Source organism: Notolabrus celidotus, chromosome 19, assembly GCF_009762535.1.
Source record: "Notolabrus celidotus isolate fNotCel1 chromosome 19, fNotCel1.pri, whole genome shotgun sequence".
Taxonomy (NCBI): Eukaryota; Metazoa; Chordata; class Actinopteri; order Labriformes; family Labridae; genus Notolabrus; species Notolabrus celidotus.
Window position 1 is genome coordinate 18391239 of NC_048290.1, and position 26956 is coordinate 18418194.

The 26956-nt window shown below is 42.9% G+C and overlaps 1 protein-coding gene across 1 annotated transcript in view; it reads left to right on the forward strand.

Annotated features, from left to right (window-relative positions):
• The window catches only part of slc12a2 (solute carrier family 12 member 2), a 78125-nt gene that overhangs the window by 32678 nt on the left and 18491 nt on the right, over window positions 1-26956 (forward strand). The window contains exons 2-20 of the mRNA XM_034709961.1: window positions 87-206; window positions 2775-2850; window positions 4830-4925; window positions 8521-8660; window positions 9707-9817; window positions 10808-10916; window positions 11025-11149; window positions 11737-11821; window positions 11899-12053; window positions 12137-12244; window positions 12324-12447; window positions 13601-13702; window positions 16653-16808; window positions 17809-17908; window positions 18621-18732; window positions 20712-20852; window positions 21877-21983; window positions 24970-25049; window positions 25880-26023. Of these exons, the coding sequence (XP_034565852.1) occupies window positions 87-206; window positions 2775-2850; window positions 4830-4925; window positions 8521-8660; window positions 9707-9817; window positions 10808-10916; window positions 11025-11149; window positions 11737-11821; window positions 11899-12053; window positions 12137-12244; window positions 12324-12447; window positions 13601-13702; window positions 16653-16808; window positions 17809-17908; window positions 18621-18732; window positions 20712-20852; window positions 21877-21983; window positions 24970-25049; window positions 25880-26023 (2191 nt within the window). The remainder of the gene's footprint in view (window positions 1-86; window positions 207-2774; window positions 2851-4829; window positions 4926-8520; window positions 8661-9706; window positions 9818-10807; window positions 10917-11024; window positions 11150-11736; window positions 11822-11898; window positions 12054-12136; window positions 12245-12323; window positions 12448-13600; window positions 13703-16652; window positions 16809-17808; window positions 17909-18620; window positions 18733-20711; window positions 20853-21876; window positions 21984-24969; window positions 25050-25879; window positions 26024-26956) is intronic.

Below are 26956 nucleotides of genomic sequence, written 5' to 3' on the forward strand. Positions count from 1 at the left end.
CAAAGATTCCAAATGTTCGGCTCTGATGTTTCTGTCTGAATCGTTATTTTCACTCTAACATTGTTCTGTGTTTTTTGTGTTTTTAGGAGCCGTTCGAGGATGGCTTTGCAAACGGTGACGAGCTGACGCCGGCTGAAGAGGCTGCAGCTAAAGAAACAGCCGACTCCAAAGGAGTGGTCAAGTTCGGATGGATTAAAGGAGTCCTGGTGAGTCAATAATTATCTCTTTAAGGAGAAAAGGTCAAGGTTTGTGTTTCAGTTTTGATTCATAAACCTTCAGTCTGTGCTTTTACTCGGTGTACATGCAGAGAGATCTGTTTCCTCCCAAAATGAGTCAAACTTCAGAGTCATGAAAACGTTAAAGTTTCAAATAGAAGTTTGATAAGTTATCTTACATGTTAGGAAGAAAGAGAGATGACATGATGCAGAAAGAAATCAAGTGCTACAAACAAAACAACAAGGCAACTCAAATCTAAACACTATCAATGATTTGTATTTTTAAAACAAAGACAAGGAGGGACTGAAACTATTTTTTGATAAATCCTTCCTTGCAGCTTCACGTTTTGTGAGCCTGGATCGTCGTTTTGTTTGCAGCATCTTATCTTCTGAATGTATCTGAGCTTTAAAGGCTCTGCAAACATAAAGCTTACATATTTTTATAGATAAGGAAACCTTTATTTAACCCCGGAGAGGAAATTCCTCCAGTGAAGATAAATAAAGAAACGTATCATTGACACCAAGAAGTGAAACCAACACCTCAGAGAGCCGCTCTGATCTGAAGGTTGTCGTCTTCTCTCTCATGTTCTCATGTCGGCCTGATGAAGTGGAGCTCAGGTGAGAAGTGTGCCTCTCTCTGACCTCACCTGAACATGTGAGTGGCTCACACTCAGCTCAGGATTTCAGAGTCTGACTGTGAATTACTCTGAGTTCAGTTAGAAGCTGCTGCCTAAAACCACAGAAGAAGAAATCACAGCTGAACTCTGAGGTTCAGAGAAAGTCAAATCTGCAGTAGACGGTTTTTATTTTAACACGTGTCTGGGTGTTATCACAAGGCTTTTATTTTGACAGGACTTGTCCTTACTTCCTCTTTAGTATAAACATCACACAGGGTAGGAAATATATTCTAAACTCAGGTGATCCATCCTGAGATCGTGGAGCGTAGAGGCTGAGAAGGAGGAGGAGATGAGAGATGCAAAGTGGAGGAAATTTAGCATAAGTATGAAAAAAACAGGGAGAGCTCAAGAGCAGATTTCAAGATATGCAGAAACATCAATTTGACCTTTAGATATAAATGGTGAATCATGATCTACTGTGCAAAACTATAATAGTTTTTGTTGTTTGGGACTTAAAAGTCTTGAGTTTAATTTTACAAAGCGTGCAGTAATCCTGTTTTAGAGTTATCCTCACATGTTATTCCAAGAAGGACTTGAAGTACCACAATACAGTTCTGCTGCTAAACTTTAACAGTCCTGTTGTTCACCTCAATAATAAAGATGAAAAACTGTGAATTCATAACATCAGCTTGTGATGTTTAAAAAGTTTAACTGAAACAAAAGGAAAAAGTTTCATTTCAAGAAAATAAACTTCTTAATTTGAAGTTTAAGAGACTGCGTCGACCTCAGTGTGACCTCTCCTTACGCTGTCAGGATTAATAAGTCATCTTTTTTTATAGAGCAAATTTAAAAACAAACACTGTTGTGGACCAAAGGACAAGAAAACAACAATAAACAACATCTTTTTATAAAGATAATAAAATCTGTCTGGATAATAATGTTCTCATGTCCAAGGGAAGGTGAGAGAGCAAGGAGTGTTCTTCAGTAATGATTTAAAACATTAAACAGTGAGGACAGATCTTATTAGAGCAGTCAGGTGTTCCACAGGTGAGGAGCAGCTTCTGTAAAGGCCGTCTTCCGGAGCACCTGATAGGTTGACCTCAGTGCTCCAGCTGGAGTTTGGACACCGAAAAGAACAGCTAAGCAGGCGGCACCAAACCATTAAGAGCCTTATAGGTCGATAACAAAGACTTGAAATCCTTCCAGCGTAGGGAGAGAAGCTCAGCTGTGATGTGGTCTCTCTTTCTCCTTCAATCAGGAGGCAAGTGGCAGCTTTTAGAACAAGCTGCAGACGAGGAATGGACGACGAAGCGAGATGCTATAAAGGAATCTGGCTCTCTAAATCTTTAGGACACAGATACGATACCTTTACTATAAAAGAAGCTAAACAACAGAGGAGATGTATCTGATTGATTAGGGATTGATAAATGAGGACAGAGATATTAAAACAAACCAATAAAACCAAATGCATTAAAGGAATAAATGAGAAGATGATAAAACAATAAAACTCCTCTCTGTCTGATCGTATCTTGGAGCCTGTTTGTCGCACGGGCTCGATCACAGTGCTTCATCGGGACTCATTTTCCTCTCCTGCACACACAGTGGTGTCTTAAACCAGGAACAAACACTAACTCCTGTAATGGCTGAATGTTGTGTTCATATCATGTGCAGAAAGCAAGTTCAGAACATCTACAGACATCCAGACATTTAGACATTTGACTCTAGATATCTCCAAATGTTCTAATCAAACAGATGAGTAAATGTTAGAGCTGCTGATTGTTCATGAACTCCTGAATAAGTCTCTGATTTTGGTAACTCCTTTTGAGGTGTTGCCTTGATCCAGCTTGTCTTCTTCCCACAGTATAGTTCTTGTTAAAGCAGTATGTGGTTTTATATGATGATTTGGACCTGCTCCCTCACTAACAGCCTCTCCCCTCTGTAGGTCCGCTGCATGTTGAACATCTGGGGTGTGATGCTCTTCATCCGCATGTCGTGGATCGTGGGTCAGGCTGGGATCGGTAAGCAGAGCTTTAAAACCTTTCACCTGTTCACACGTCCGGCCTCAGACAGATCACTGAGGTCGTGTTTTTATGAGGGAAGTTGAGTTTGTGGGTGAAAGTCTGAACACGGTTTCTTCACAGGAAAGAGAGGATGGTGAAACACGCTTCTCAGAAATGTGGGGTAACTGATTTTCTGTAATGTCACGGCACGATGAGGAACAAAGAGAGTAAACAACAATGACGGCGCTAATCTGACATGAAGGTCTTATATAATGATAGACAGGTGTATCCTTTCCTGCACAGATACATATATAAATACTTACTGCAACCCTGAGAGCGTGGAGGTGAAAAAGCCTCTGCGTTGTTTCTGTAGCTCATCTGCTTGGAAAGCAGAGCTTTAACAAGGAAATCTGAATATGCTCCTTTGGTGACATCACGACAGGAGAGATTTGCATATGCATGCATGCGAAACCATTCCCACTTCTCAAGAGATTCCGCTTCCTCCAACGCTATTCTGGTTTATTTGTGTTGCAAAGTCAAGATGTCAAAGGTTAGAGCCAGACATGCCAGCTGCAGAAACCAACACAGAAATATAAAGATCTATATTCTGTCTAAGCATTGAGGGACCAAAGAAACAGTGGCTGCAGCTACAGTTGGTGCTTCAATAACGAGGGCTGACTGCATACAGTTACACATAAAAGGAAAGAGAGTAGAAGTAGCACTCAGATTGTAATGCATTACTCAGAGATATGCTGTTGTAATCACGGCTGCAACCCTTCATCAGCTGCCTCCTCCTCTTCAGGGTCAGATGTGTGGTGGACTGGTGCACGTTCTTCTGGAGCGCTCGCCAAGTTTTCTTTGGAAGTTTTTCAGTACCTGCATTTGTCTGCAGCACCTCTACCCCTTATTCAGGCAGCCAATCAGAGCATCCCCTCATCATCACAGCAGCCCCCCCCTCACTCACTCAGATCACTGCAGACGACAAAGACATGTTGTAAACAGAAACGGCGTCATAAGAGACCTTTATCTAGAGGACGGGTTTGGTGGTTTTGAAAAAATCAGTATACTTCATCGGCATCGTCTGATTTCAACATCTTGAACACTCATCTCTTCCTCTCAGGAAAGGCTGCTCCCCCAATCAGACGGTCTGTTTGTGTTTCTATATTTTAAGCGGTTAGCTCAGACTCAAATCCTTTTACTCTGTTATTGGTTTTAAAAAGGTCCCTCATGCTTTTATCACCACTCATCCTGATGACACTGATGCACTTAACGTAGGTGTTAGCCTCTCTGTCTCGACTGCAGCTCGACTGTTAACTGGTGAACAGAAACGTGAGCACGTGTCCCTTATTCTGAGTGTTTCATGATACGATTTAATACGTTGGTCTCACTCCTATCTGTCTCAAAGATTTTTAAAAAACATCATCAAGGACGCTCTGATCCCTGGACCAGCTGATCATGCCGGTCCTGAGGTTTAGACTGAACTCTCCAGAGCTTTGGAAGCTCTCTCCCAGAAGTCCTCCCAAACGTCCCTGCTTGATTCTTGTTGTTTCACATTTGAACCCTCACCTTTCACTGGAGTTGGATAAAAGTGTAGAGGAGGAATCAGCCCGGCTTGGAGTCTGTTTGATTCTCACTGATGTTTCACTTTGATGCGACAGAGTCAGATCTGAACACTCTGCAGAGAAGTCGTCGAGCTGTGCGGCACGCGGCCTGTATTTATTGACATTTGGGTCTCGCTGTGTTCGTCTGTCTGTGTCAGTTATTTTCTCACTCCCCACTGTCCCTGACACCCCCTCCTCCTCTTTCTCCCCCTCTAACTCCCCCTCCTCCCCCGTCTTTGTTGATGATTGTGCACTTTGATGTGAAATATCAGCACATGGCGACACTCTGATGTTACTTTTCTCGCAGCAATTGGAGGACCCGTTAGAGAACTGTTAACATAGTTTCATATTCTCCTCACTCCGAAAGGTTAAACTGTGTTTTTTTTTTTTCCTCAGCTCTCTCCTGTTTGATTGTCGCCATGGCTACCGTAGTGACAACAATCACTGGCCTCTCCACGTCCGCCATTGCCACCAACGGATTCGTACGAGGAGGTACACGCCACTTTCAGTCCCTTAACCCTCCTGTAGAGATTCCTCCTTACATCCATCCTCCTCCGCCTGCTGTGAGGAGTGAAATGAGGAGATCTGTGTGTGTGTGTGTGTGTGTGTGTGTGTGTGTGTGTGTGTGTGTGTGTTTTTAACAGCATGAGCACCTGTCACTCATCCGTCACTGCGTGCTAACTTGTTTGTAGTTTTATCTGGACTGGGATGAAAGAGGGGTTAAACAGTGAGAGCAGAAACTCAATCAAGTTACGGCGCAGAGGCGGAGTGGGTGGTCTGACACGGATATTAACACATTCCTCTGTCACATTCGTCACCAGATTAGGACGCTAATTAGGTCAATAAAGATTAAAATCATATCAGAGAGAAATTACACGAGTTCATTTTTTCTACCCAAACTCTTCGGACTCAGCCAAGGAGACTTTTGCCTCATGGGGACGATGGGTTAGAGTAAAAAGGTTAAAAAACACAAATAGATCTTTATTAAGGGCTAAAGGAAGAAGATGAGAAAAACGTGTAGATACATTTACAGCAGGTGAGAACACTCAATAGGTGCAGGATACAGCTTGTTCAGATAACATGGTCCAATAAACAGTGAAGCGTTCATGGTCAATGGTAGTCTCTGTATGCAGCTCAAGTGATAAAATAACTTAAAGCAGTGTGACTTCAGTTTCAGGCAAAAACAGATTCTGCGAGCCACTCACCTGCAGATAGAAGGAAAATAAGTGATAAGCAAAATAATTGTTGAGAATTATTAAAACAATATTATAACAATGTTAAAAAATATCAAAACATGTTAAAATTGTAATAACAATGTTTAAAGATATTAAAACAATGTTAAAAATCTTAAAACAATGATACAAATTATTTAAACAATGTTAGAAATTATTAAAACTGTTAAAAATTGGTATAAGACTTTCAAAAAAAAAGTAAAACAATGTTAAAGAATATGAAAATGCTAAAAATGATTATAACATTTTTTGAAAATACCGGTAAAAATGTTAAAATGATTATAAAAATGTTATTAAGTATTACACAGACATGGATTTAGCAGATAGAAAAACAGGGGCTCTGTTGCACTTGTACAATATGATCGTATATAGGATGAAATGGGAATATTGCATTGTATAATGAATGACAGAGATTCATACTGCACTTTTACAAACTAGTGGATGCTCTCTCTCTGTTTGTGGCGTGTGTGTGGCAAGCAGTGACTCCACGCCTGCTGGGTTAGGGTTACCACAGTGTAAGAGCTGTGTCTCCACAAACATCCAACACTGTTACTGCTGATCCTTCTTTCAGCTGGTGTCATTTAATCACAAAACACTGAGCAAAGTAACCTCACAGTGAGTCAATAAGAAATTATCAGCAATAGACGATATGTCTCTACAGTTGGGACATAAACTGGGTCACTCACACCCTCTATGAATCATGAATCATATCGTGTTGTGAGTAAAGTGCGTCGTCACTTTCCTTCACAGAGAACATCTGTAACATCTGCAGGACTTTCCCCCTCTGTAACTCTGTTAGAGACAGAAGCATGAAACAAGAGTATTTCCCTATAAGACGAATCAGAGGAGACGTCCACAGTCTTAACTTGTGATGATAAAACACATTTCTTCAGTAGATGTGTCTGAAGCTCAAGAAACAACCAACCTGTGGAGTTTTTAGGTGCACTGGAGGTGAACAGGAACTAGAGGAAACACTTAAAACTGATTAGTTCAGATGTGTAAAGCTGCTGGTACAGAGTGTTCTCTGGTATTTATGAACCCAGAGTCGGCTCTGACGAACAGATCTGAGGTTATTTGGATTTCCTGGCTTTACACAGATCCTCTTATTGAATTACACTTTATAGTTTCTGTGTAATACAACAGGAATTTCTGCTTGCATGAATCGGATTGGCTGATGCAGAGGATGATGTCACATTCTTACAGCCTAGTAAGTCAGACTTTCTGCAAGACTTCTGCTTTTTTTGGTCTCAGTTTCCAACTCCAAATAAATGAGGGAGCTGTGTTTTTATCAGACTCAGCCAACACAGCTCAAAACCACAATGCAGCCTTTAGACTCTGAGTAACATCTCATACACAAATATTTCATTTCTCACCTGTTTGATGTTTTGATAACCCCTGAAGACGGATTGTTCTCAGTTTTCCTGAGTTAAGATAACAGGCTCTCCTTTAGCTTAGTTTAGTTTGAAATGTGATAGTTTCTGTCATAAAGAAATCCAAACAGGTATTTTCTGTTGAACTCAGTGTGAGAGTGGATTTAATGTAACACCCAGAGACTTATTTACAGACAGCAGGAGCTCTGTTTGTTTTCACTTTACTGAAAACCTCATCATTGTGAGTTTTCTGAGGATTACTGGAAGTTGTATCTAAGAGAGATACTTTTCTGTGTTCCCATAACAAAAGATTTACCCTGAGTATGAATGAAAACAGATGCATCAATGAAACAGGAGTGCTAATAATCCAGGAGACAGGTATTCATATTTAGCTTTTGGTAGGCAGACAATCACAGCTATGGTGCGTTCAATGACTCTTGTGAGTGTTTGTTACGTTTCCTCTCACCGTTCCTCCTCTACTCTGGTGCACACAGTGCTGCAGGAGCCTCATTGGTCAACACAGCTGTCAATCATGACCTAAACATGGAAGAGGGTTTGGACCACTGATTATTTTTGAGTCCTACCTTTTTGCTCAGAATTCTGCCTTTAAGATCAAAGACAACATTCTAGAATTCTGTCTTTAAGATCAAAGACAACATTCTAGAATTCTGCCTTTAAGATCAAAGACAACATTCTAGAATTCTGCCTTTAAGATCAAAGACAACATTCTAGAATTCTGCCTTTAAGATCAAAGACAACATTCTAGAATTCTGTCTTTAAGATCAAAGACGACTTTTCTCTCTGAATTCTGACATCAAAGACAGAATTCTAGAATGTTAACATTCTAAAGAAGAGTCAGATCTAAACTGATCCTGCTTTATCCCTCTTTTTATATCATCAATAACTAATTCAAAGTAAACAGAAACATGAACACTGAGACATAAATTAGCATGATAAGAACTAATTATAATGACCGAGACGTTGTCCTCAGACGGTGGTTAGTTGGTTCTAAGTTTACAGTTTGTTGGATGTTCTGGAGTCTTCCCTCCTCTGTGAAAGTAAACTGAGTCTCCTTGAGTTGTGATCAAAAGGAGATGTTGTTTTTGAATCACTGATCCACACTTTCTAACATTCACAGACTGAACAGCTCACAGAGTTCCTAAAAATAAACCTTTGACGCGCCGTTCTTTGTAGTGAAAGGACTTTGCATATTAAAGAATGAACATCTCTGAGCGTCTCTGAACCACCCTGTGTTATTTTAAGGCTCTGTTTCTAATGAAAAGCAGCCTCGAGTGTTTGAGACTGTTAGTGTGAACAGCTGCTGTGCTGCTGACGCTGTGCAGCAAACAAAGTGTGAAGGAGTGAAAGTGAAGTCGGACCTGTGGCTGACATGTCTCTCTAATAACTCTGCTTTCGCTTGAATAGTATCTTTGTTTAAACCCATGAATAACAGCTAACATATCCACTGTTACCTTCTCCCTCTAGGTGGAGCGTACTACCTGATCTCCAGGAGTCTGGGTCCAGAGTTCGGAGGCTCCATCGGTCTGATCTTTGCCTTCGCCAACGCCGTGGCTGTAGCCATGTACGTGGTCGGCTTTGCTGAGACTGTGGTGGAGCTCCTCGCTGTAAGTCTCTCTGCGTGTTGTGACTCTGAAGCGTCACTGATAAGTCTTTTGTCCCATGATTTATCTGTCCTGGTAACTGTGGAAATGAGACCTTTACTAAACTATAGACGACACCTTTAGGCAGCTTTACACCTCAGTTTAACAAATTCAGCCAAAAAACTTGCACCGACATTTTTATCATCACCTTTTAGATCTTTTAGCTTCACTGTGCAGGGTCTGAAAGTTGGACAGGCTTTCTGTTTGGTGAGGACTTCTCAGAGGGCTTGTTTTTGCACAGCCTCGATCTTTGCAGAGGTAGGATAGCAGGACAAAGAAAATGTGGTTCATCTGGAGTCTTTTGAGGGAAATAACATTTCAAAAGCACAGATACATACTAAAGCATGCTCAACAACAAGAAGACAGCAAAGGTAGATCTCTGTAACTGCAGTAGATCACATTTGTTATTGCACATCTCAGGTTCTCCTCACACTCTGCAGGCCTACAGTTAGTCTGACCGAGGTTGTAGTTTTTACAGTTTGTCCGATTGTGTTTGCACTCGCCTGTCTCTGCCTCCACAAATGTTGAACCAGTCTGAGAGAAATCACTCTGAGAGGCTGTTGGCAAACATAATCAAGGCTTGAGAAGAGAAAAGGGAACATGCAAACAAACAAATAACCATTTACTTCTCTGTGAAGAGAGTGCAGAGAGCTCTGACAGCTGCAGAGCTTTGTGTAGTGTTTCTCTAACAGGTTAATGGTATCGCTCCTTGAAATGGAGAAACGGTCTGAGTGCTGAGGGAGTGGGTGTGAAAAATACCGTCTAATGATGGCATGATAATGTTTTTGTTTATCTTCATTCTGACTCTTCAATCAGCTTTTATTTCTTAGCTTAAGTTATCTGAAGACAGTTTCCATAAAGAGCATGTCAAGACCAACATCAATCCAACACGAGACAGAAATAATAAAAACAGCACGAGACATAAAACTTAAACTGAAACTCTGATTCAGCTTCAGGTGTTCATCAGTCTAGTTTCCTTCCATTCACCTGCTCCTTGTTTCATTTCTCAGAGTGTAGACGCCCTCATGACGGATGAAATCAACGACATCAGAATCATCGGCACCATCACCGTGATCCTGCTCCTGGGCATCTCAGTGGCAGGGATGGAGTGGGAGGCAAAGGTGAGAGCAGGGTCGCACCACACTGACCTCTGAGGTCACCTGTGTTACATCATATCCTGTTTAAAGGTAGTCTCAGTGACGTCACACGCTGGTTTCTGAAGAGGTCGCCAGCTTTGTTTGCCAAGCTGGAAATACTGACTCAAACTAACTTTCAGCTAATACAGAAACAGACAAATAGCTGCAGCGTAACAGCTACAAGGCCCTACCTGTCAGTCAAAGAGGCCACGCCCCCTAACCCTCCCTTTAACCCTTAACCTGCTGTAAACAGGTGAGTTGTATATAAACTCAGCCGTACAGTTGTCAAGAAGAGAGAAATGAGCTATAGAGACCAAAACTGTGTCTGTACCAGGCTGTAAACATGTTTATTTCTGCTGTAACATTTTAACATGGGGCTCTATGGGGACTGACTCACTGCAGGAGACACGCTCTAGTGGTCACTGGAGGAACTGCAGCTTCTTGTTTTTTTTGTAGCCTTATGGTTTCACCGTGACACCAGAGGTTGCTGCTCAGGTAAAACCAAGCTGCAACCCCAGGTCTTCAAAAAAACTAAGCCAACATGGAAGTGCCAAAAACTGCAGTTCCTTGAATGTCCACTTGAGGCTGTCTCATAAAGTTTAAAATGTACAACGTTACAGCTGAATTAAATGTGTTTACAGCCTGTTTATGAAAACAGCCTGAGCCAGGTTCATAGCTGTTCTGATTATACTGAGGCTGAGAGTTATGCATGATTAGGGACACGGCCGATTAGTCCACCTTTACCTGTCTGCCTGTTACTACACCCATCATAAGTGAGGTTGAGTCAGCATTTCTAATATGGCGACCTCCATCTTTGAGCTTCATAATGCTCCTTCAGAATCCATCGGGTGACGTCACACAGACTGCGTCCATGCTTGACGTTATCTGTGGTTAAAAGCAGAAGTGCTTGAGTCTGATTTGATGCAGATGCTGGTTTAACTGAGTTGTAATAAATTGTTGATGTGCTTCCTGCAGGCCCAGATCTTCCTGCTGATCGTCCTCATCACAGCCATCATCAACTACTTCATCGGCAGCTTCATCCCTCTCAAGGCCAAGGAGCCGTACGGCTACTTTGGTTACGACAGTACGACAAACATGTGTTTAACTCCAGAACGCTGAGAGCTGATGAATGAAGCATCGTCTGCAGTGGTGATGTTTTTAAGTTTCCTTTGTGCTGTTTTTCTTTCATCAGGCTCCATCATGTGGGAAAACATGGGTCCAAACTTCAGAAAAGAAACCTTCTTCTCCGTCTTCTCCATCTTCTTCCCTGCAGCCACCGGTATCCTGGCTGGAGCCAACATTTCAGGAGACCTGGCAGTAAGTCACCTGAGTCTTTAGAGATGACATTATCTAGTCGGTTGCACGGTGACTGACGTCCCGGCTCTTTGCAGTGTATGACCCACACCATTATGGGTCGTCTCTTCGCCCGCTTTAGGGAATTGAACTGTTCTAACTTGGTTGCATGAGCTTGGTAGTGACAGAGCTGCATCTTTGGTTCCAGATCTTGAACTTGAGGTTCAGTTTCAGGGTGTCGTCCTCTCCTGCTTCTCTCAGCGTTTTAAAGTCTGCACCATTGCTTGCTTCTGTTCTTTTCCACTAACAGCACCCTCTGTAACCCGCGGCATGCCGGTCTGAGCTCCATCAGGGACTCACGCTAGCACAGAAATTTAAGACAGCCGAAGACGTGAGGACAGAACTCCTGTTCAAGCTAACTTAGTTATTGACTCTGATGTTTGGGAAACACCCTCAAACACACAGAGGATTGAGTTCCTCCTGGATCCTGGAGACTGGAATCTCTGCCTTCGCCGTTGTTGCCCCAAGAGACCCTACTTTTTTATATTTTCATGTGGTCTTTATTCAGATATAAAGCTCCAGATCACTCACAGTCTGCTGTCTTCTCACAGGACCCTCAGCTGGCCATCCCCAGAGGAACCCTTCTGGCCATCCTGATCACAGGGATCGTCTACCTGGGAGTAGCTGTCTCAACAGGTGGAGTACTGTCTGTCGTGCATGTGTGATATTATTGAGTCTTCACATTCTTAACTCTATCCTGTGCGTCCCATCAGGCTCGTGCATCGTGAGGGATGCCAGTGGAAGTCTCAACGACACGCTCAGCTCTCAGTTCATGAACTGCACTGACGCTGCCTGCAAGTTCGGCTACGACTTCTCCGCCTGTAAGAGCACCGGACAGTGCGAATACGGACTCCACAATAACTTCCAGGTATGGCCCTGAAGATGTAAAAGAATAATGTTAGAGATGAAATAAAGGAGTGTTGTTGATTTCTCGTTCAACCTCTCGTTCAGGTGATGAGTGTGGTTTCTGGATTCGGTCCCATCATCACGGCTGGAATCTTCTCGGCCACGCTGTCCTCCGCTCTGGCCTCATTAGTCAGTGCGCCCAAAGTGTTCCAGGTGAGACATCAGCGCTCACCTTCAGGTCAGATCACAGGAACGTTTGAGCAGCTGGAAGTTAAACTTTGTGTTTCCACAGGCTCTGTGTAAGGACAACATCTACCCCGGCCTGGCCATGTTCGCTAAAGGATACGGCAAGAACAACGAGCCGCTGCGAGGATACATCCTGACCTTCGGCATTGCGCTGGCCTTCATCCTCATCGGTACGAACACACACGCCTGGGTTATTATAACGAAGCATGACCTGGCTGCAGGTTAAATACACTTAATATGAAAACGATTACTTTATCTGAAGACCACACTGATTTACTTTACGCCGTCTTCTTCAGAGAACAAAGTTTCTATATGGCAGGAAATCCTCTGTTGCACTTTAGGATTCATGATGACCTGCTACAACTCCTACTATCGCTCTCACCACTATCATCTCTCCCTCTCTTCACCTCCCTCTATCCCTCTCTCCAACACGGTCTCAGCAGATGTGTGTCTAACATGAGTCTGGTCCTGCTGGAGGTTTCTGCCTGTTAAAGGAAGTTTGTCCTGGCCACTGTAACTTGCTAAATGCTCTGCTCATGGTGGATTAAGATGAGATCAGACTGAGTCCTGTCTGTAAGATGGGACTGGATCTTATCCTGTCTTGATGTTGGGTCTTTGTTAATAATAGAACATAGAGTAAGGTCTAGACCTGCTCTGTTTGGAAAGAGTCTGAGGAGAACATTTGTTTGGATTTGGCGCTTTATAAATACAGATTGATTGACCTGATGTAACCTCCATCCTGAGCAGAGATGTTGAGCTCATCTGCATCAGAAATATTAGACCGTTCTATCAATGTGGACGTCTGAAGCTGACAGCAGGAGAGCTAGAGTCAGAAGATGAAGCTCTTGGGGCGCTGGTGGCCTAGCGTTCTAAGCAATCCCACGTATGGAGGCTGTGGTCCTCGTCGCAAGGGTCACCGGTTCGACTCCCGACCAGTTGACCATTCACTGCATGTCTTCCCCCGCTCCCTACTCCCCACATTTCCTGTCTCTCTTCAGCTGTCCTATCCAATAAAGGTGAAAAAGCCCCAAAAAATACAAATTTAAAAGAAGATGAAGCTCTTTCCAAATCTGCAACGGTGTTCTGGTTTAAAGCGTGACCTTGTTAAGTGGCGTGCTTTGAAGAGAACTTAACAAAGAGGCATCAACAAGGACTCTCTCTCTGCGTTAAACAGCCACAGACATGAATCTACATTACTCAAGGCGTGCAGGTTTCATGTCCTCTTCCCTCGTACGACTCGGTTAAAAAAAAAAAAAGGATCAGGTCTTGTAGATCTTGCAGTTTTGTCCTCCTCTAAGTCGACTTATTGTTTTCTTCCTGCAGCCCAGCTGAACATCATCGCCCCGATCATCTCCAACTTCTTCCTGGCGTCCTATGCTCTGATCAACTTCTCCGTGTTCCACGCCTCTCTGGCCAACTCCCCAGGTAAGATCCTGATCCTGATCCAGACACGGACAGAGTGATAGAAACATGAGAGATGATCCAGACACAGACGGGGTGATGGAAACTTGAGAGATGATCCAGACAGGGACAGAGTGATAGAAACATGAGAGATGATCCAGACACAGACGGAGTGATAGAAACATGAGAGATGATGCAGACACAGACGGAGTGATAGAAACATGAGAGATGATCCAGACACGTACGGAGTGATAGAAACATGAGAGATGATCCAGACACAGACGGAGTTATAGAAACATGAGAGATGATCCAGACACAGACGGAGTGATAGAAACATGAGATGATCCAGACACAGACAGAGTGATAGAAACATGAGAGATGATCCAAACACAGACGGAGTGATAGAAACATGTGAGATGATCCAGAGTTAAGACAGCAGAGAACTGTCCCCCCATCTATCTGATCGTTAAGACCAGAAGCTCCTGATCTGGGCCGTCTGAGTCACGAGTCCTGCAGGTTAGCGTTGACTGTGATGGGAAGTGATGAGGATTCAGGAGGAATTACTTGAAGCACTCAGACGTGTCCGGAGCGGCAAAGAGCTTAGAGCAGAGTTTTCTGCTCACAAGACTCCAGTCAGGCCGGCGGATCCGGAGCTAATGGAGGTCTGAGAGGACGCTGCTTTAACATGAAGCTGATCAGACGCACTCTGAGATCTACTCACTGTAGATGATTCTTATTTAACGTCCTTCAGTAATCAGAGTAATAATCAGAAGAGAGTTTAGGTGGGCCGGGCTCACACGGCCACATCAGAGCGTTTTTCTGAGATGGACTGAGTGATGACGGACTGATGAGGGACGGTTGAGTAACAGCAGAACAAAGATCCTCTGATATTTTTATGTCTCTGTTTGTTTGTTGTTCCACGATGTCAGCACTGTGTGATGTTTAATATGACAGAGATCAGTCACTACATGATTTATCTCAGGGCTGACTTTAATGTGAAGTCAGAGACGGACAGATCTACAAACTTCTGACTTTATCTTTATGAGGGGAAGAATCCAGTGATGTCCATTTTTACAGATTAGACAAATATCTGATTGATTTTATTAAAAAACAAACCTTTGAGTCGTAAACCTGGAGGAACACGTCACACTTTTGTGGTATTTTCCTTTTTATGTTAAAAATGGAAATTTACCAAAAACACTTTTAATATATGATCTCATCTTTATATCTATGTTTATTTTCATAAGTGAAAATAAGAATGAAAAAAATAAAATAATCTCAAACAAACAAAGATAGGAGATCAGAAAACAATCCCCCACCAAAAACCAAACCCAAAGGACCCCCAGGACACCTCTGGTTACTGAAGATTCATGCACAGAACCGTTGTGTAAAGTAATGTTGTTGATGAATCACTTTCTTCTTTTTATCTATTGAATATCAGAAAATGAAGGACATTTTTAAGCTGTTTCATGAAGTAGGAGAATACTTCCTTGACTTTCCAGAGGTATTTATTTTACTGTCGTAGAGGAGAAACCAGTTTAGATTTAAAAAGCTCTGAGAACTTTGCCTCCTTTCTTTTGTCTAAGATTAACTCAAACTAAGTTTTTAAAAGTAAGTGATTCAATTAATAATTTAAGAGTAGTTTCTGCGTGTGCAGGTCAGGGTGTGAATGTATAATTTAATGCCAGACAAGATGTAGATAACATGAATCCATCCATCCATCCATCCATCCATCCATCCATCCATCCATCCATCCATCCATCCATCCATCCATCCATCCATCCATCCATCCATCCATCCATCCATCCATCCATCCATCCATCCATCCATCCATCCATCCATCCATCCATCCATCCCATTATGTTCCCTGCGCTTCACTGTGACTTCTGTGTCACATGATTTTTCCTGGAACTTATTTAATTCCTCATGGAAAATTTTAAGGATTAAATGAACAAAAACTAAATTAAAGGTTATTTTCTCCTTTTTTTCATTTTAAACCAAAAAAACCCAACAAAATAAAAGCCTCACACTTCTGTTTCCTCCTCGTTCATTTACATCCTGTCTGTTTTTTGATTATATGTTCATACTCGGACTGTTGCAGTGCTCATTTTTATCCCACGAGGAACTTGACTTACATGTCCTATCTTAAACTTATTACATGATGTAAATGACACATTTAGTCACTTGAAAGTAATCAAACCTGATCTGGATTAGAAAGATTCAACGAGGGGATTTGAGACTTTATTTTAAATGAAGCATTAGATGACTGTTTATTTAGGAGATTGAGTTCCTTTACATCAGCTTTATGATCGGTTAAATCAAACTGCGACTCCCTGCATGAGCTGATACTTGTGTTTAGTGTTGACATATTTAAGTGATTTGAGTGAACTAACCCTTTAGTTTCAGGAAGTTAAAGCATCTGGTTTATTTTGTGCTTCTTTCCACTCGATACCAAAGCTCTCGCAGAACTCCAGGTACAGACTCTCTCTCTCCTGCCAGCAGGCCGCTCTGTCATTACATGGACGTAAATGGTACATGACTCGTAATCATCTAATATTGAAATCTTAAAGCTGTTATTGGTGCTCTGATGGTCCTCAGAGGAGCGTCATGTACCCTCTATGTCCTGTGGTTAGACTGTCATTACGTAACCACACACAGTCCCATCACTAAAACTCCTCTAGTCTAGTCTCTGTGGATCCCAGCACATAAAACTGTCCCTAATATACAGGTTAACCCTCTGGTGTCCGAGCTAACAGGAAGCTAACTCTCATTCTTTAACCCGACTGTGTTCATGCTCCGTGTGTTTAAACCACATTAACGGTGAGGTTATCCTTTAAATCGCAGGTCTGACTCTTCCAAACTAAACATGAAGTGCATTATTTCCTCCTGATATCATGATATTAATATGTTAAACACACACGTGTGCCGCTCCTGTCTCTGCTCCTGTCTGACTTGTGATTGGTCGGTGCTTCAGGTTGGCGTCCGAGCTTTAAATACTACAACATGTGGGTCTCTCTGGCCGGAGCCATCCTGTGCTGCGTGGTGATGTTCGTCATTAACTGGTGGGCCGCTCTGCTCACCAACGTCATCGTCCTGGGTCTGTTCATCTACGTCAGCTACAAGAAGCCAGGTGAGACGCCGACGCTCGAATGTGCACCAGTTAAAGCTCTGGATTACTGACAACATTTATAAAGTGATGGAGTTTATGATACTCTTGAAAATAACTACAAAAACAATGTTCCCAAATCTTAGAAAGGCAATTCCTCTTGATATTTTAAATTCAAAAACTGTGCGTCCTAACGTGCAAAATGGTCAACAGATGTCTTCAGTCAGTTTGCTTCACTGTAACCTGCTCAGAAACAAAACAACAGATATGAACTGACTCTAAACTTTCTCACAGAGCGTGTTGCATTCACATGAGAAAGATTACCAGGCCCCTCAGTTGCGCTCCAAAGGGATCCAGTATTTCTTTGAGTTGTCTGGTTGTCTCTTGAGTCTCCATGTAGCCAGTTTGAATGCATTTCAGATGCATCATCTTAAATCCATGAATGAATCTGCTCAGCTGATCCTGGAGAAATGCTGCAGATCAGAACAGTCCGTACGTCTAAACACCTGCAGTGTTAAGTTAACAAACTAATAACACCATCTCTGTTCCTTCAAGACACAAGTATCTCTTGATGTCTGAAACCCAGAGCAAAATCAAACCAGATTAAACTGAACAGCTGGGGCATGTTTGCTTCCTTGTGTGGCCTTCATGGGCTGTTGGATTTTACGGTAGCGGTTTAACGTAAATGCAGAAAAACGGAGCAGATTTATTTCTCATGTGAATGCAACACGCTTCTGTACTTTCTCCTTTATAGTAAAATAAAACCTGCAGACTTCTATTTGATCAGCTTCTCTAATTCTATGTTCTGTAATGCTCAGATCCTCCCCTCCCCCTCACACACTCATCCCTCTGAACACACACCTGTGTGCACACTCAGTTTGACACACAGCTACACACACATCCAGAGCCCGTCAGGGTCTGTGACACCACATGGGTCAGCCGACCTGTAGCCCAGCAGGACGACCTGTAAACACTCGTCCTAATGTCTCTGTGTGTCTCTGTCTGCGTGCGTCCTCTTCTCCAGATGTGAACTGGGGCTCGTCCACCCAGGCTCTGACCTACCACCAGGCCCTGACCCACACTTTGCACCTCAGCGGAGTGGAGGACCACATCAAGAACTTCAGGTACGAAAGCACAGAAAGAGACACCTGCTGAGCTCGAAAACACGCCGTCGACACGATCACTGAAGCTACAACAGGAAGTGATTATCACACTGAGAGTGTAGACGATAACAGAGTTAGCAACACGACTTATAAAAATAAGTCTAATCCATTAGCTCTGTGGTGTGTTCAGGGACATGTCTCGATGATGTGTTCAGGAACATGTCTCAGCAGTGTGTTCAGGAACATGTTTTAATGATGTTTTCAGGAACATGTCTCAGTGGTGTGTTCAGGGACATGTTAACACTGATGTGTCTTAAGACCTCTGAGTAAATTAAATGAGGGACAGCTGATGCCGTCTTAAGATCTCCTCCGTGTTCTTTCACCACTTCACATTAAATCCCACGGTGCTTAACATATCTGCTTTGATGTCCGCTACTCTGCCCCTGTTTCTTTTCGTTCTGCACTAAGAGGACGAGAGGCCGCGGTGAAGGTCAGCAGAGAGCGGCTGCACATGAAGAATCCAGTAATCCTCTGCACGACAAAGCGAAGAGGAAACCATGAACGATTTACAGTAGAAGCTGACTGATCTGTGTGTGTTTTCTCCTGTGTGTGTGTGTGTGTGTGTGTGTGTGTGTGTGTGTGTGTGTGTGTGTGTGTGTGTGTGTGTGTGTGTGTGTGTGTGTGTGTGTGTGTGTGTGTGTGTGTGTGTGTGTGTGTGTGTTGTCGTCCTCAGACCTCAGTGTTTGGTGATGACGGGTTACCCTAACTCTCGCCCGGCTCTCCTGGATCTGTGCCACAGCTTCACCAAGAACGTGGGCCTGATGATCTGCGGTCACGTTCGGACGGTGAGAACATGATGTTGTGTCGTCTCTTCTGTTGTCAGAAGATGTTTAAATCACAGAAACAGAGGTAGAGGTAGATCAGCAGCTCCTGTGTGCTGTGAGGTTAAGCTCCTGTTTTAAATGGACTCTGCTGGCGTTTAAAGTACTCATCTCTCTGATCCTCTCTGTAATCTTGAAAACTCGTAAAAATGTGCCCTCACTGCTGAGAGGAATCTGACAGAACTGTCTTAAACACTGCAGACACTTCCTCTCTGTATTCCTCTTACAGCTGTTTTCATGTTTAGTATATTTTAAAGTTCATAGTTGAGCTCCTGTTAATCTCATACGTCGCTTCAAGTGTCTCACAAACATTTTCGGACCCCTGTCGTGTCGAGCAGGCGAGCTGAGAGAGGCTTATCTCCTCTCTCGGCCTCTGTGTCAGGTTACTCTCACTGTGTGTGAATCGACTTCTCAGTGAGTCTGTGAAACTCCCAACTAATCCTTCAGTGAGTGCTGGTTGTTGTAGAACTAATGACTCAGTGATTCATGTTGCACCAAACACAGTTTTAGCTTCTACCAAGTGGTGAGAGGTGATAATGAAGGGGGGGATGTGTGTGCAGCTTCAAATCTGAAATCAATCTATGAGGAGTAAAAACAGGCTGAGGAGTAAAATGAACAATCTCAGTGATAATTTATGAAAGTACCTTCAAATATCTGAATCATGTCCATTTAAAGGTTTTACCTTTACCTCTCCTGAGTGATGTTGTTTCCCACAGTGCAGTGAATGCATCACGGTCGTTCGATGTTCAGTTGTCCTACGGTTACGGTGGACATTAAACGTGTTAGAAATCCACAGCAGAAGTTGTCTCTGTGCTCTTCCTTTACCCACATCCTGAAAGTATATTTAATGAAGTGTATTAAGTTAATAGTTAAAGCAGAGTCGACTCAGTGTCAGACTAACGACTCTGCTTTGAGCTGGTAGGTTTTAAGTATTCTTCAGCGTTGCTGTCGCTCATTTCAGCTGTTTTTTACATTCAGCTCAGAACATCTTTAAGCCCTGCCTACCTCTCATCCCGCGACATGATTGGCTGTTCAATGCCGTCTTCTGCAGCTGTCTAATGTTGGGTGGCAGCTAGCGTTTAAGGCTCATTACGGCCACTTCATTTAAGTGGCTTGGGGGTGTAATTACATGTATATCAAATTTTTATCACATTTTTTAATATTTATATTGAGAAAAATTGTATCACGATAATTATCGTTATCGAGTTATCACCCAGCACTAGTGTGAATACAGCTTACCATCTGAGCCTGACGGTGACAGAAACGAGACCTTTAGTGGACGTATTTGATCACTTTAATGTTGCAGATATGACATCACTAGTTTACCTGCTGCAGGATGAAACCATCTCTGGACGCAGAAACATTTCTCTTCCTATCAAGAGAAAGTACCAGATGATAAAACAGGACCCATGTTTGTGTCTGTGTCTGTCTGAGCATGCTCACAGCTCAGGATCAGACTCGTCGTTGAACCTCAGCGGTCCAGTTAATTTGTTTGTTCCACTCCTGCGTGCTCTCCGTGTAAAAAGCCTTTCACTGACGCTCCCTGCCGAGCAGGAACGCTCCACAACAGAGAGAGAGCGTTTGATTGGATGACACAGTTCTGTGGAACACCCCGACCTCCACGAGCAGCCTCTGATCTAACGTCCCCGCCTGCCTCCATCGCCTCCATTAACGCCGAGTTAAAGTGTGTTAACATTCCCGGCTAATGGAGTTACAGTTTGCTGCCTGTGCAGTGGCTCAGAGAGCTCGCTCTGCAGGAATAAACAAAGTCTGTGCTCGGAGGAGGACCGAGGTTTAAAGGATGAACCCTTCCGTGTGAAGACCTGGTTTTATTAAGACCCCTTTGAAATGACGTCTACAGATTCACCCAGTCCAAACCTCTGTTGCTTAACGCACAGCTGTGGGTATAATTATCTGTGTGTGTCTGTGTGTGTGTCATGCAGGGCTACAGGAGGCCAAACTTCAAAGAGCTGGCCACGGATCAGGCCCGGTATCAGCGCTGGCTGATGAAGAACGAGACCAAGGCCTTCTACACGCCGGTGTTTGCCGAGGACATGAGGCAGGGGGCGCAGTACCTGCTGCAGGTAGGACCAGGACTCAGAGAGAGTCAGACTCTGAAGGATCTCTCTGTGTGTACATGCACACATTATTCCCAGGATGCATTGTTCCAGCTGCTCAGCGGGAGCTCAGTTTGTGTGATGATGTGCTCAACATGCCCGTGATGATGTCAGAAGTCTGAGAGGATCTGGTCTCACTGAGGATCATTTTGTTCGTCCAGTGAAAGGTTGTAAAATTTCTGACGTCCGGCCAACAAACTGAAACAACTCCACGTTACAGTCGGGTCATATTTAGAGCTCAGTATCTCACACACACTCTCATTAAGCTCCACAGAAACACATAAATAATGTTCCCTGAGCACAGAGTCAGAGGAGAGGGTGCTTATTAAAACACAACAACGGCATTATGTCCTGGTTTTATATTCTCATAAATCCAAAGAATGATCCCAAACAGACGTCTGCCTCCTGAGGACACGATAATCAGAAACAGCTCAGGAATAAAAAGTTTATTTTAAAGTGAAACAGGAGGAGCTTGTTTCTCAGGGACTACTTTACGTCTGCTGAAGGAGCTGATTTTACTCCGTTAGATGAACTAATCATGATTTAGTCTGAGAGGAAACTTCTGTTGTTCCAGCCTCCTCTTTAATCCATCAGGTCTGTCTACCGAGTGGAAAAACTCCTGCAGATGTTACAGATGTTCTGAGTCTCTGCAGCTGCAGAGTCTGTTGTTCTTTTAGCACCACATCCGTCACGTGACGAGGATTGTGTTGCTGAAGGACTGCAGACTTTTCCTCCAAACGTTTTTTTAAAACTTGAAGCAACAAAACTAAAAAGTCCTCAAACTGTTCGAGAGGAGGATGAAACGTAGATATTTTTTTAAAGTCAGAGTAAAAAGGAGGAGAAACGCAGCAGAGGGAGGATGAAGCTGCAGGGCATCCTGAGATGTGTCGACATGAAGCCGTCAAAACTTTCAAAACTTTGAAACCCTTCGTGCTTTAGAACGATTGGAGCTCCTTTATTTTGAGTTTGACTTGAGTCCTCTCTCCTGCAGGCTGCCGGTCTGGGCCGTCTGAAGCCGAACACTTTGGTCCTCGGCTTCAAGAACGACTGGAGGGATGGAGACATGATGAACGTGGAGACCTACATCAGCATGATCCAGTGAGTACAGCTTTACCTGAGGAACACGCTAAACCAGCTCAAACTGAACATCAGAGTCAGTTTCCTCTTTTCTGTAAATACAACAGGAAGAGGTCGAGACATCAGATTTTTGTGGTGGAGATAGAAATGTCAGTGCAGCTCTGCAGCAGGATAATGGGAGCTGTTAGATAAATATTATAACGCTGTGAGACAGAGTCAGATGGTTTCAGATAAACAGTATTTTTATATTTCAGAAAAGATTTCAAACAGAAAATAATACTTAAAAAAAGGAGGATTGTTTCACAGTTTTCTGAACATCACAAGCCGAGGTAATCAGAGTGATGCTTTTAATAATACCAATCATAGTTATAATTATAATAATAGATAATAATAATAATGAAAAATTATTGATAGGATTTGAATAGCGCTTTTCGTGGTACTCAAAGTCGCTTTACAGAAAAAAATCAAATAAAAAAAAAAATAAAGCAAATAAATTAAAAAGGACAATTTTATTTCCATGAATGGGTCCAGACACAGCAGATCGTCCTATTCCAGAAGCAGAAAGTGCATTTAAAAATGACTGAAGCTATAACCAGATTATAAAAATTCTTAGTAATGACTTTTCTTTAATCCCCTAATATTCTCTCACTCAGATTGTGCAGCTCTGACAGAATATATTCATGCTCTGAGTGTTTAATTCATCATTAAGAGTCTAATCATCCTGGAGTCAGATTTGTGCACACACTGTGTGTTTGTAATTTATTTTTAGCCCTGGACTGCATTATTAAAATCATTATTTAAACAACACACAATCATTAAATTAACTAAATCTGTCACATATAAAAACAAGTATATCTCAGTGCACACACTGATTCTGTGTCGGTGCAGCAGCTCCTGCAGACGCTGTGAGCATGAATACTAGATGAGGACGATCTTTTCATAGAAACGCTGTCAGACGGCGAGCTGGAGGGCATGGGAGGACAAACATTCAGTCCCTGCAGGCGCCTGAACGCAGGATTCAGCGGTTTAAAAGTGACGTAGAAACTGGAGGTAACAAGAGGACCAGAGACGACAAATATTCTTATAATGTGTGTTTTTAAAAAGTCTAAGGTCGATGAAGAGACGTATGCAGCATGGGGACAGCTGTTTTAAGACTTCTAATATGTCAAACTCTGCCAGACACACAGGGCCGGATAGACCTGTTAGAGACCCCGGGGCTACAAGAGGCCCCCTCACCCTGCTTTACTTCACCGACCAATCATGGAGCAGAACAGGGAGTCATGTGTCAGCAGGGAGAAGGTGTTCAAATGTAAACCCATCTCACCTGTGTGGACTCAGCTTACTGTCTGAATAATGAACCCTGTCATAAATCCATGACTGACCTCAGAGCAGCGTCTCAGTGTAGACCTCTCTGTGACTTATTTACACACGTGTTGTTTAGGAAAACCTTTCTCTCCGTCGTCCTCTTCTACTTCCTGGTCTCTTCTCTCTGCATCTTCGTCTTTGTTAGGTTCTTCAGTGAGATAAGTAAGCGGTGTAATGGCTGTGACGGAGAGCGGAGCAGTGAGACACACAGCAGACGACTTCAGAAGCAAACACACACTCCTGAATCTCGTCTACATGTTTGTGTTTCTCTTCTCCATTTTTGTCTTCCTCTTCTTCTTGATATTCGTCTGCAGCTTCATCCACATTCAGGGACTTCGTCCTAGAAGGAAGCTTCGTAGTCTTTGCTCTCTGTTCAGGCCGTGATGAAATGAGACGGTCTGGTCCACGGAGGATTTTGTGTTTGCGTCACCAGCTGATCCAGCTCTTTTGGCTCTAAGCGCTGCTCTGTAGTTTTCAGGCTTCTTTCCTTTCCTAACGTTCGTGTCAGTAGAAAAGAGATAATCCTCGCCTTTAAGAGTCTGCCGTCCTGTTTGAAATGACCTGCAATGCATCTTGGGATACGTCGGGTAATGAAGGATGCACCGCTGTGATGAAAAGTCTCTAAAGGATGCAGCCATGAGATGGACACAGCTTCCTCATCTCCTCCTCTTATCCTTCCTTAAAGTCTCCTTCACCATCCCCCTCTTCCTCATCTCCCTCCTCCTCACTTCATTTCGTTCTTCCTCATCTCCTGATTTGTCTTTTGTCTGTCTCCTTTTAATACTTCTTCATCTCCTCCTTGATCTCATTCCCTAACTCCTTCTGTCTCTTCTTCATCTTTATCTCATCCCTCTCTTTGTCTCCTACTTCTTAATCTGCGTCTGTGCCTTCTACCTCCCTCAACTGTTTTCTGCTCCTCCATCTTCTTTCTCTTCTTTCCCTCCCTCTCCTCCCTCTCTCATCCTGGAGAATCTCAGCTGGGTTGTATATTTTTACCATCACACCAAAGTATCCGTGTGCTTGTTCGCTCACTTTCCTCTCGTGGGTGGATGTATATTTTCCTCTTACACCTTGCGTGTGTGGGGGTGATAGTGATAGTGTGTGTGTGTGTGTGTGTGTGTGTGTGTGTGTGTGTGTGTGTGTGTGTGTGTGTGTGTGTGTGTGTGTGTGTGTGTGTGTGTGTGTGTGTGTGCTTGCATGTGTGTGTGTAACAGCCATACCTACACACTCACAGTCTCCATATGCTGAGCTGTTTGCGCCCACAGAAGGAGTAAGACGTGTTCGGCTTTAGAGCTGAAAGTATTTCACACAGCGAGTGAGTGTGTGTGTGTGCATGTGTGTGTGTGTGGGTCCCTGCTGGTCTCTCAGTGGGTCATGTGATTGTGTGTGTGGAGCCTTTAATCTGAAAGAGTTCCTGGTTGTGAGGATTAAAGTTTCGAGCTGGAGGTCAGAGATGGTTCAGCTCCAAATATTAAAATCAGTTAATACGCCGAGCTATGTGCCCTTTGATTTCATCTGCAGTGTTCACACACACTAAACCTGCAGGACTCACACACAGGTTACATGTGTGTGTCTGTGTGTGTTAGTCGCAGTGAACACGCCTCGTTCTTTCTGCTGATCTGAACCTGTTTTTTTCTCTCAGCGATGCCTTCGACTACCAGTTTGGTGCCGTCGTCCTGAGACTTAAGGAGGGACTAGATGTGTCTCATATCCAGGGACAAGGTAACACACACACACACACACACACACACACACACACACACACACACACACACACACACAGGCACACAGGCACAGGTACACATATACTCATACACACAAAGTTAAGCTAATTTGTCACATGTACAAACTCCTAAAAACCTAGAAACTAGAGGCCACGTCCCTAACTCTACCGCCCTTTAACCCTTAACCTGCTGTAAACAGGTGAGTTGTATATATATTCAAGTATATATTCAGTTTTTACCACAGCGTCAACAGGCAGAGGGAACATGTGACCGACTCCTTCTTTCAGATTAGTTTGACATGTATATGGTCGTCCCTGGTGTCTCTTTTACTGTCCACAATTAATCACTGCTGTTATTTGGCTTTGATACATCGGAAGCTTTCCTTTCTATTCTGCTTTGATCTGTTCCATTCCATTCTATTCTGCTTTGATCTGTTCCATTCCATTCTATTCTGCTTTAACATGTTAACATGGGGCTGTATAGAGACTGACTCACTGCAGGAGACACACTCTAGTGGACACTATAGGAACTGCAGATGATGATTTATCCTTAAATGAGTAATAAGTTATGGTGAGGACTAAACAGCAGTATACATGCGGTGCTTCTCATTGGAGAACGTTGCAATCGTTCTGATCTGTATCTCTTGATTCCCAGAACTTAAACAAAGTAAAACCCTTCTTCCTCAGAAGCGACCCTTCAGTCCTGTGTGTTTGTGTTTCAGCTAAACTCTGCGGTCATGCCTCATTTCCTGTGTCCTGTTTTCTTTATATTTTTCTCACCCCCTCCTCCCTCTCTTCCTCCCCCTCTTCCTCCCCCTCTTCCTCCCAGACGAGCTGCTGTCCTCTCAGGAGAAGTCCTCGGGGATGAAGGATGTGATCGTGTCCATAGACACCAGCAAAGACTCTGACGCTGATTCATCCAAACCCTCCTCGAAGGCCACCAGCCTGCAGAACAGCCCAGCTATTCAGAAAGGTCAGACACACTCCCTCTGGATGCTTCTGCACTTATAATAATATTAGATTCTTATATTTAATATGATTGTTATGAAATATCAGCCCCGGCTATACAGAAAAGTCAGACTCACTGTGAACATCTCTGCAGTTACAATAACATCCGATCTTTATTCTTAAGAACAACTCTGCAGAACAAATCTGAATGATGCTTTAAAAACATCTCTGCATTCATCATGTTTTATATCCCTGTGTATTTACAGCAACACATGCGACAAGAAGTCTTTCCATTGTAGTACAGATATAGACAAAGGATCATGAAGTCACATAGATAAATGTCAGTGTTCAAGCTATTAAAGGTTTATGTCTGACATGAGCATTTCCCCTCATTGGCCAAATAGAAATGTCAATATTTATCTGATTTCTGACAATATTTTATTTTTATTTTATTCTTTATATTTTTAAACTTCAACTTTTCATTAATTGCCTCAAAAACAAGTATTTTTAAAATGAATCTGAATTTAAAACGATCATAATCGTGATTGTTCTCTGAGCAGGATTTGAGAAAACAAATTCAGCAAAAATATTATTTTGAAGTTAAAAATTGAAGGAATAATTCATGTTTGCAAAAAAAAGAGCTTTCATTTCCAAACATGGAGTTATTAAATGTTGAAAAAAGCAGCAGCATTTCATTAGGTCATGATTCAAGTATTAGTACTGTACCGTAACTCTGTGAATAGATGTCCATTTAAACCAGCAACTTATTTTATCAACATGATGACACACTGGACCTGAGTGATGCTTCCTCAGTCAGCTGTGTGTGTAGATGATCCAACCTCTAGATGTACTTTGTGTCAGAGGGCGTCTGAACGTTCATATTGATCCTGCATCAGACTTATATTGGTGTCCCAGTGTGTGATTTCACCCTGCGTTAAAGGTACCACGAGAGGTAATC